This window comes from Nanorana parkeri, unplaced genomic scaffold (genome assembly GCF_000935625.1).
Source record: "Nanorana parkeri isolate BGI_ZX_2015 unplaced genomic scaffold, ASM93562v1 scaffold267, whole genome shotgun sequence".
Lineage (NCBI taxonomy): Eukaryota > Metazoa > Chordata > Amphibia > Anura > Dicroglossidae > Nanorana > Nanorana parkeri.
In genome coordinates, this window is record NW_017306535.1 from 1,395,576 (window position 1) to 1,405,189 (window position 9,614).

The 9,614-nt window shown below is 38.8% G+C and overlaps 1 protein-coding gene across 1 annotated transcript in view; it reads left to right on the forward strand.

The window, feature by feature from the left end:
- Window positions 1-9,614, forward strand: part of SLC7A11 (solute carrier family 7 member 11) — a 219,770-nt gene that overhangs the window by 175,174 nt on the left and 34,982 nt on the right. Inside the window, exon 10 of the mRNA XM_018557096.1 lies at window positions 8,541-8,690. Within this exon, the coding sequence (XP_018412598.1) occupies window positions 8,541-8,690 (150 nt within the window). The remainder of the gene's footprint in view (window positions 1-8,540; window positions 8,691-9,614) is intronic.

Here is a 9,614-nt window from a genome sequence, read left to right on the forward strand (position 1 = left end):
GCCTTCGTGCCGGCAAAAAAAAAAAAACTCTCCCGGCCGCTCAGGAGAGAAACACTGCTTTTTCTTTTTCTTTTTTCTTTATTCTGAATAGAAAAAAATATATATATTTTGGCCCATTGGAATGCATTGCTAGATTCCTATTTCAATTTGCAATAGCCAATAGAGAGCTGTAGGGCTATAGTGAATAGGGGGCCGAAGCTAGCCGAAGGATCGGCCGAAGCTACGGCTAGATTCTTCGGCAGATTCGTGAATAGACCCCTAAGACATTCTAACCCTGTGCATCTTATGAACTGTGTATCTATTTGATTTAATACATTTGGTGGAAACTTCACACTTACGGTGAAACCTTCAGTTGTATACCAGAACCTTATCTGTGAATACCCTGAGTGAGCCACAAGTAGTTATCTGAAGGCTGAGATCCAAGTGAGTTAACCCTTAGTTGTTATACATGCAGACATTATCCAAGAGTGTAAAGTCTGGAGTGGTTTCAGATTACAGTAAACGTTCACTGAATTTGTTAGGGTTTTTTTGTATTCTTTACTTAAAGTTTTCAAAGGAACAATACATGACAAATGTATAAAAAAAACTACAAAGGCAGCAAGAGGAGAAAGAGAAAAACAGTAGAAAAATAAATTATATCAGATATATGGATAATAAAACAAACTGGCAAAAGACACTTAAATAATCCAGGGTATAGCTAAAGGAAACCCAAACATCCCTAAAAAGCATCCCTACAGCTACAAATCCCCAGACCTAAACTCAAGAGGGAACGGTGAAAGACACAACTGAGGTACAAAAAAAAATGGGGGGAGAGGGAGGAGAGCAGCAGTGAAATACAGAGAAAATACATTGTTTGTACGACGAAGACAGGGTGAAGACAAGTCGGGCCAAAGGATATGGGGTCAGTAGGACATCAAAGCACTGAATAGTTCAAATCTAGCCAATACAACCAGGCTTTACAGAACCTTTCTAAATATGGTGCAGGGCCCCAGTCAGTTCCTCCATGATCCTCAGCTCTTCAACCTTCCAAAGCCAAAGTTGCAGAGGCGGAGGTTGTTCCTGCTTCTGCTCCATTGAGGAAGGTAAGCGGGTAAGAAAGAAAAAAAAGGGGAGGGGAACAGAGAGAGAGATGTAGAAGAAAAAGCAGAGAGAAGGAATCAGTGAAGGGAAATTAAGAAATACTGAGAAAACGAGGAGTCAAGGATGAGAAGAAAAAAGAATGAAGGAAAATCTGTAAGAAGAAGAAAAATGTACGATCGCCAAGAAAAGGAAGGGAAGAAGGAAAAAAGAAGAAAGAGGAACATAGATAGGCTATACAACACTAAAGAAGAAATGCCTTCAGTGCCAATGGCAAACGAGGGACCTAGTGAGGATAGTGCCAAACAAGGGAGCCCTAGGAGGTGCCTCTCGGAGGGCCGATAGTGCACACAGCCTACACCCAAACTTAGGCTGGAGTATGGAGAGAAGCAATTTACCCAAACTGCAAATAATAAGTAACAAACATTAAGTAATGTCCCCTCCTGATCAAAACCCCCCATCAACAATATATTAACATATCACACACCCATAAATACCATACCTGTCCCTCATCTCAAATTCCACACTGGGGTCACCCATCAGGGCCGCTGGGGTGTAGTCAGAACAAACTCCCCCTAAGCTCCATGGGGGCTGAACAAACCACCAGAACGAAAACCCTGTGAGCAAAAAAAAAGTTCTGCCGGGAGGACGCTCTAGTGGGGGGAGGCATCCTAGGTGTCATCACCCCCCACCAAAAATTGCAGCAAGTGTGGGGGTGCAACCAGAGCCCAAACAATAACAAAACATTCACATATGGTCAAACAGTTATGTGGAACCACGGTTAGTGGACCCACTGCAAAAGTCAAGGCACAAATGGTGAGAGCTGTTAAGCCAAACAGGGAGCTGCCACGGAAGGACGGGAGGTGGGATAAGGAAAAAAAACCATAAGGAATCCCATCCAGCAATGAGTAAGGCCAATATTAAATAGAATATTCCTGCAGCCTGAAATGTCCATGAACTTATCCATGTCCAGATGCTCGCTAGAATGAGAGGACCAGTGAAAGCAATAGGGGTGGCATAAACAAACTGCAACAATAATGGGGTGAAACACAACTGAAAGCTGACCCCAGACAGGTGAAGGGAAGATCCAAAATGAAATAGGGTCCACAGTGCATACCCCCAGGGTAACTAACTCTGCCAGACAGGATTAGGCTCAGAGTAAGCTCAGGGTAACAATGACAGAGAGTAAGGCAGCTACCCGGTAACATGCCCTGGTCTTACTCACAATGAGCGATGTCTATGTAACATCCAGAGGAGTCTAGAGCAGCACAAGGTCTCCCTGTAGCCACAGTGGAGACTGGCAAGGGCACAAACGTAGAAGGCAGCTCCGCTCTATGCTCTCTAGCCGAAGGGCTGTGTCCCCGACTGTCCTGCGGTCTGACATGTGAGCGTCTGCGGCGCGATCATTGAGGCTGAGGACCAAGCACTGGCACAGGAGTTGGCATCAGCAAGTCTGGAACATCGATCGGATCCATGCCTAGGAAAACCATAAAACAGATAGCTGTTCAGGGGTCCACAGGGTCAATGTTGCTCGATCTTTGTGCACCAGCAGATGGAAAGGGTGCCCCCCAGCTGTGATGCCAGGAAGAAGAGGGCAAAGCAAGCGTCTCAGGTAGAGTGTATGACGGGAGAGATCAGGGGGGGATGGTAACCACCATGCTGTCAAAATCCACTGATTTCCTAAGCTAGGCCTGGTGCATCAACTCCTTCTGGACGAAGAAATGTATGCAGCAAAGGACGTTTCTCGGGGTGGCTTTTGTCTGATGTTCTCGGGATTCCCACCCTGTGCACTCTATCTATTCCAATGGCGGTAGAGAGGTCTGTTTCCATTAATGTATTCATTATGGCTTGCACCGTGGATCAGAGATCCACACCCGAGGTAGATTCAGGGATGCCACGCAGGCAAACATTATTTCTGCAGCTCCTGTTCTCACAATCATCGAATTTAAGTTGTAATAGGGCATACACCCGAGCTTGAGCTGCAGAATCCTCTTCAAGAGCTGACACTCTATCAATGAAGCCTGTGTTGATTCAGTAGCAGCCACTCTGTTATCTAGTTGGGAAACTTTGTGATGTACTTTCTCAATTTCTCTGTGCATTGCCCCCTCGAAACACTGGGCTAACCTATCCACATCTGCTTTGGTGGCCAACGACTGCAGCACCATTCTAAGGTCCTCCTCAGCACAGTTGCTAATGCCGGGGAGACCCACAGCTCGGTTCCCAGTGAAGGGGGATCTGAACAGGCAGGCAATTGGAGGGAATAGGAGAGGCATCCTGCTCTGGAGCAGGGTTGGGAGGAACCCCAAGGTGTACCCTGACATGGCCGCCTGACGCCATTGAGGGCAGGAGCTACTAACTGAGAAAGTGGAGCAGCCGGTTGAAAAAACCCTGGAATGGTGTGTTGGTCCGGTTCCCGGCCAATTTCTGAGGCTTTCCAGCCTTGGACATGGGTATAGGAGATCGTACATTGCAGTTACTCCACTGAAAAGGCTCCCTGGGAAGCAGAGCTCAAGGCAAGCACGTTCTCACAGCTCCATTTCTAGACCACGCCACAGTTTGTTAGCTTTTAATACATCAGAATGCTGTATTTTGCTGTATGGAACAGTAAAAGCTTTGCTTTTTGCCAGAACACCAGGATACTTAGTTATCCTGGTAAGGATAATGACGATTAATAAGGATTAAAAATTGCATATGACAATCAATTTCATGTCAGTCAAATTTGTGGAGTTACACAGACATCAACCAAGAGTGTGTGAACTAGGGTGGAGTCAGATAACATGCTGAAAACTCATTGGCTTTGTTAGCCTTGACTACCAAAATGCAGTATTTTGCTTTATGAAACAGCCAATTAAAACTAGTTTTGGTTTTGTCAGCACTCCAGTATACAGAGATACATAATTAGGATAAAAAAATACACTTCTAGCTACTGCAAAATAAGGAAAATACTTTATGAAGCAAGGTCCAGTCTAGTTTAAAAAATAAATACTTCCTGATTCCTAGTGGCAAATTGGACACATCGATAGTTTAACAATTCACTGTATTTTAATAACTGAAAACCACATAAAAGCTCCTATATTTTGAACTGTTAGAAACACAGAAACCTTTTCTTTAATAATAAACAAAATGCCCTGAAGCCAGTTCTCATAGTTCTTATGGTTTTCCTATATGCAGAAGTCTTAAAGCTTATGTAAAGTTAAATATAATTTTTTCCAGTCACACGGAGGGCCATTGTGTCTTTTACTGGTCACCTTAAAACAAACAACTTTGTAGTAAATAGTATACACTTTCCAACTGTTTATGATGCCTATAAGTATATATGTCTGACATTAATATGACCGAGGTGATGCCATCCATTAAAGAACAGTATTTGGAAGTAGTGCCTTCTCTAGTGTAACTTTCTGCATTCTACATAAAATGTTATTCAGCAAGTAACAGAATTACTTTAGTCTTCACTGTTCTGTTTACAGTGTGAGATATCCATAGTTTTTACAGTAGTGTTTGAATTAAAAGATCTTACTTTTAATTAAAAACAGGTATAACAATTTTTGGAGCCTACTGAAGCATCACAGAGTACAAAATAATGCTATTACCCCTCCCGAGGTCCAGCGGAGCATGAGGCATAGCTAATGAAAGCTACACCAGCTGGAGCGTTAACCATATCCTGTTGCTAGCTGCTAGTTACAACAAATTGATGTGAATGCACATCAATCTTTCAGCTAAATGAAATGTAATGTATATCTAAAAACAGCAATGTGTCAGGCAACCCTACACTTTATATTTAGATCCTTTTAAGCTGTTATATGCTGCAAACTGGCTGCTTCATCAGTAACTTATTTTATTGCAACATTTTCAACTTCCCTTCAGTAAGTGTTGTATTGTATTTAATGGTTATAGATCATATGATGATGAAAAATACACCTTAGGTTAAGTATCAGTATTGGGTAAAAACTAAGAAATGTAAATTGGCCCCACATAGGCCAGTCTGACATCAATATACATCATGGGGTAAATGGATCAATGTCTATAGGGTCAATTCTCTAGGATAAATTAGTTATTTTAAAGCTTAACTTTAGGTAAAAATGAAAAACAATCAATGCAGTTATGTATTCCCTAAAACAATCATTAAATGCATTTAAATGAAGCCAGTATAGATACAGCATCGATTTGATATCAATGTACTATACTTTAAGATCACCAGTAGTTTATGTGATCCATGCTGTGTGTGTGCCCACTTCCACACTTTAACAGCTATGATACGTTAGATATGATACGTCATCTACAAAAGTTTCTAGCATTTTTGATTATGCCACATATGACTGTTAAAGGCAGTATTTTTCAAAGAAAGATTTAGAATGTAGCATTGCATTGGGGATCTTATAAATCCAGATTAGAAGTAAATAATGCTTAAACAAATTAATCTTTAGGATTGCAGAAACAATTTCAAATATGTATTTTTTGTATGTAGAAAAAAATATGTATTTTCTACATTTTCTATTGTTTGTGTATGTATATAAGGATTACTAGTATTTAAGTCTTCTTTCTTCATAGTGTAATTAACTTGGCAATGCTGCTGACTACTGTTGGCAAACTTCCTCATAGCTTTGGGAGAAGTTGCTAGTCATTGTAAGCCAACAAACAGAATATAAAGCAGGGATACAGGCATTCTCTCAAGTCAATTATTTACAGAAATGCATTCCGCATTTTTGTATTTTGGTACATATACATACAGAAGCTGCATAAGTGGTGCAATTTTTTTAAGTCTTTTCGTTATAATAAAAATATGAGTATTTGAATAGGATAGGTAAACCAAGTATTGTAAAGTAGATGAAGTACCTTTGCCCACTCAACAAAAGATTGTTACCAGTGACAATTTAATTGTGATCTATGCAAATAAGCATGCAACAAATATATAATGAATACAATTATGCTACCTCTATTTGTAACATATGGGAAGGAGGAATGAAAACCACTACCCAAAAAAAGGGGGAAGAAATGTTAAAAAACTCTTCTATCTATCTATCTATCTATCTATCTATCTATCTATCTATCTATCTATCTATCTATCTATCTATCTATCATGTTCTTCTTAACATTTAACATGGCACTTTCCAAATGATATCTCTGCCCATGAAAAATATATCAACTTGTATATCTCAATAAAGTCTTTGCACAATCTGCAGTTTAATAGTCAGTCCCTTAATTGGTTGGAGTTGCAGTATAGTTGGATATGGATGATTTTTCATATGAATAACACAACAGTAATCTGTTGGTTGCCTCTGCACAAAAGTACTCAATATCCCATGAAGTATCTGCAACCATAGATTATAAACTGACTATGATGTTAATTTGTATCTCAATGTGGTCTTCGCACAAACGGTACTTTACATCTGAACAGCTACTTGAGAGAATGTAGTCAGATGTACAGGATTTTCTGTGTAGATAAGACAAAAGACATTTGCTGGCCATGCCTGCACAGCTATATATAACATTCAGTATCTAAAAAGTATTGAAATCAAAAGTGTTTATGTTCATAGATATCCAAAATTAACTAGAATAATAATGTGCATTAATCCTGATGCTGCAGGTAAGTATTACACCATGTCACCATAGTCCATCTGGGAGGTAGTATGTAGTAAATCCATGTAGCTCTCATTATAAATACAGCATAATCCCATGTGCCACATACTCATGTCAATGTGAAATAGTGGCCTGCTTGAATCACTGTGTGGCATAGTAAGATCTGTAACAATCTCAACTCTAGGCAAATAGAAGGATGGTTTGTTTAAACAATATGAGATGGGTGAGAACAAATAGAACACTGTTTAACCTCTGTTATCATATTTTAATGGCTTTTCCATTACTCCTTATATTTCTTACTAGATGCAGTGTGCTCACCAAGTGATAAATACCCCCCTAACAAAAAAGTGTTTTTGCACAAAACAACTAATAATAATAATAATAATATTCAAACCTCAAAAAAAATATAACACATACAATTCAATGTCCACTAAATTCACCACCAATACACCCTAAATGTTCTCCACAATCTGTGACATAATTCCATCACTGTGAGCTTTATAAAAAAATAATTTTATAAGGAGTATGTTATGAGTGAGTTTGATCACTAAAGCACCTGTGGCTAGTAATTCGTTTGCACTATTATATAGGGTTAGGAGGTAGGAGCGCAGATTTATTGGATTAAAAGTTTCCATTACACCTGCTAAAACATAAAAGTGACATATTATGTTGTTGTTCTTTTTTTGGTTTAAAAAGTATAATAATTTGCATGCAGTATTTGCTTTTGGAGTTAGTTAGATTTTACAGTCCTTTGATTAACATGTCACAGAGACCAGTAACTGCCTTAAGAACACATCTTCTTTAAATTCTTATTGGCAATCATTGATGAAAATAAAGCTCATATTTGCTAATTAATTGAGATGTACTGCCAAAAACATTTTTCTTGCATTCTCTCTTCCTCCTACTGTCTACAAGTAGCTACATGAGAAGTTTCACCTAGAAAGAGAAAGTCTGAAGAGAAACAGCATCTGATATGCTTTCTCTTTACAAAGCCAATACTGCCCTGTGTAATATATTAAATAATTATTTCCAAAAAAAAAAGATTATATATAAACAGCAAAATTATATAAAACTGTTCAAAGCCCAACTCTGGGCAGTAGTATATATATTTTCTTTTTTAAATTCCTTGTTCTATAAACGCTTTCATCTTCTTCTTAGCCGCTATGATGATCCTTCAGCTGCTGGAGTCAGGAGGAGGGGTTCACAGACACTGAAGTGGGTGGGAAATATGTAACAGTGAAGAAAGAGTTATGTAGACCTGGCTGAGCAGAGCTTTTATGCACTGCAACAGTTTTGGCTCTGGTATCTACCTGATAACATTGCTGTTCCTTCTCTAGTGCTGCAGTGGGGGAGGTGAGGAGACTGATCATCATGCTGATAGAAAGCAAGAAGCGGGGACTGGTCTCTTCCACAGGAAGTAGAGGTAATGCAAGCAATAAAGGGTACATTTTATGGATGATATGTAGCACACGACAACTATTGCTGCAACAAAGAGTATTATTTTGCAAGGTATGCTGATTAATGCTAATTATATTGTGCCTGGATTCAGATTTACCAAACTTTATAAACTTGAAAAAATAAACGTACTCCAACTATTCTAATTTGCCTTTTAGGGTCAAGTCAACCCAAAACCAAGGTGTTCTTTTTAATTTGCAGTAAACCCAGACTGCTACGCACTTTTTCCCCCAAAGGATATTCTACGATTTGAGGAAAAGATACATGTGAATACTTATATCATATCAACCAGAAAAATAAAAATGTCATCAAATATGTTCCATATCTGTCACCTAACACACTTCTTAGTAGATGTTCCTGTAACTGCTGTATTCACTTACTAAACCTGAAAACTGATTTCATAATATAAAAAAACTACTTATCTTTTGCAGCATCCTCTAACAATGGTAATGCTTTTCACTGGAGATATCTACAGTCTTTTGAATTTCCTGAGCTTTGCTCGATGGCTTTTTATTGGCCTGGCTGTTGCTGGACTCATTTATCTGCGATACAAACGACCTGAGATGCATCGCCCTTTCAAGGTAGACTCACCTCTGTCTCTGTCTGACATCAATCTTTATACCCTATGCTGAACCTCTCAGTGTCACAGGCGCTTAAAGGGGATTGTGTATCACCAACTAATATGTGGTCTCTCATATACACAATTGTAGTGGACAACAACTTCTTTGAAATTACCTGAATTGTTTTTGCTGGGGTATTGGCATACATGTTATTTTATATCTTGTGCAACTCGTATTTAGACATAGAAAGGAGTAGAAGTAGAAAGAAATAGCTCATATGTATGAATATTTTATTTTAATGATTTACAGCCTTTGCGGGCCGTAAATGTTCTAGCGCAAGATGGTTGAAACTTCCGTATTAGCATATTGTCATCCAAGCTTTAGTCACACTATGTCAGTGGTTCAAAACCTGTGTTTGAATGATGATACCCTAAGCTAATATTTCAAAGCATGCCAAGTTGGCTTACTAGAAACCATGATTATTTATGCTACAAAAATGTTGAATTCTATTATACAGTTTTACCTTCAAACCCCATTTTGCTATACATTATTTTATAGGATATTCATGCCCTTATCTATCTATCTGCTAACAGCACATGCAATGTTGTATGACATCACTGCTAACTGAAACACTCTTGAAGTCGCAACTCATGTCAAACAATAGGGTTATGGTTCATGGTTCATGGAAGCATTATACATCTGAGGTGATTTCATTGCTGTGCTTTCTAAATATTACTGCTGAATAAGAACAGGTTAGTCAGTAACTGCATGTGTCACTTGACTGGCTGTACAGTGTGGAATATATATGTAAGTAAATCACAGAATTGCTGTACATAAATGCAAAATATAGTATGTAGTATATAAATATATAGTAAGGGGAAATGGAGAGAGAGAGAGAGAGAGAGAGAGAGAGAGAGAGAGAGAGAGAGAGATATATTTTGTTAA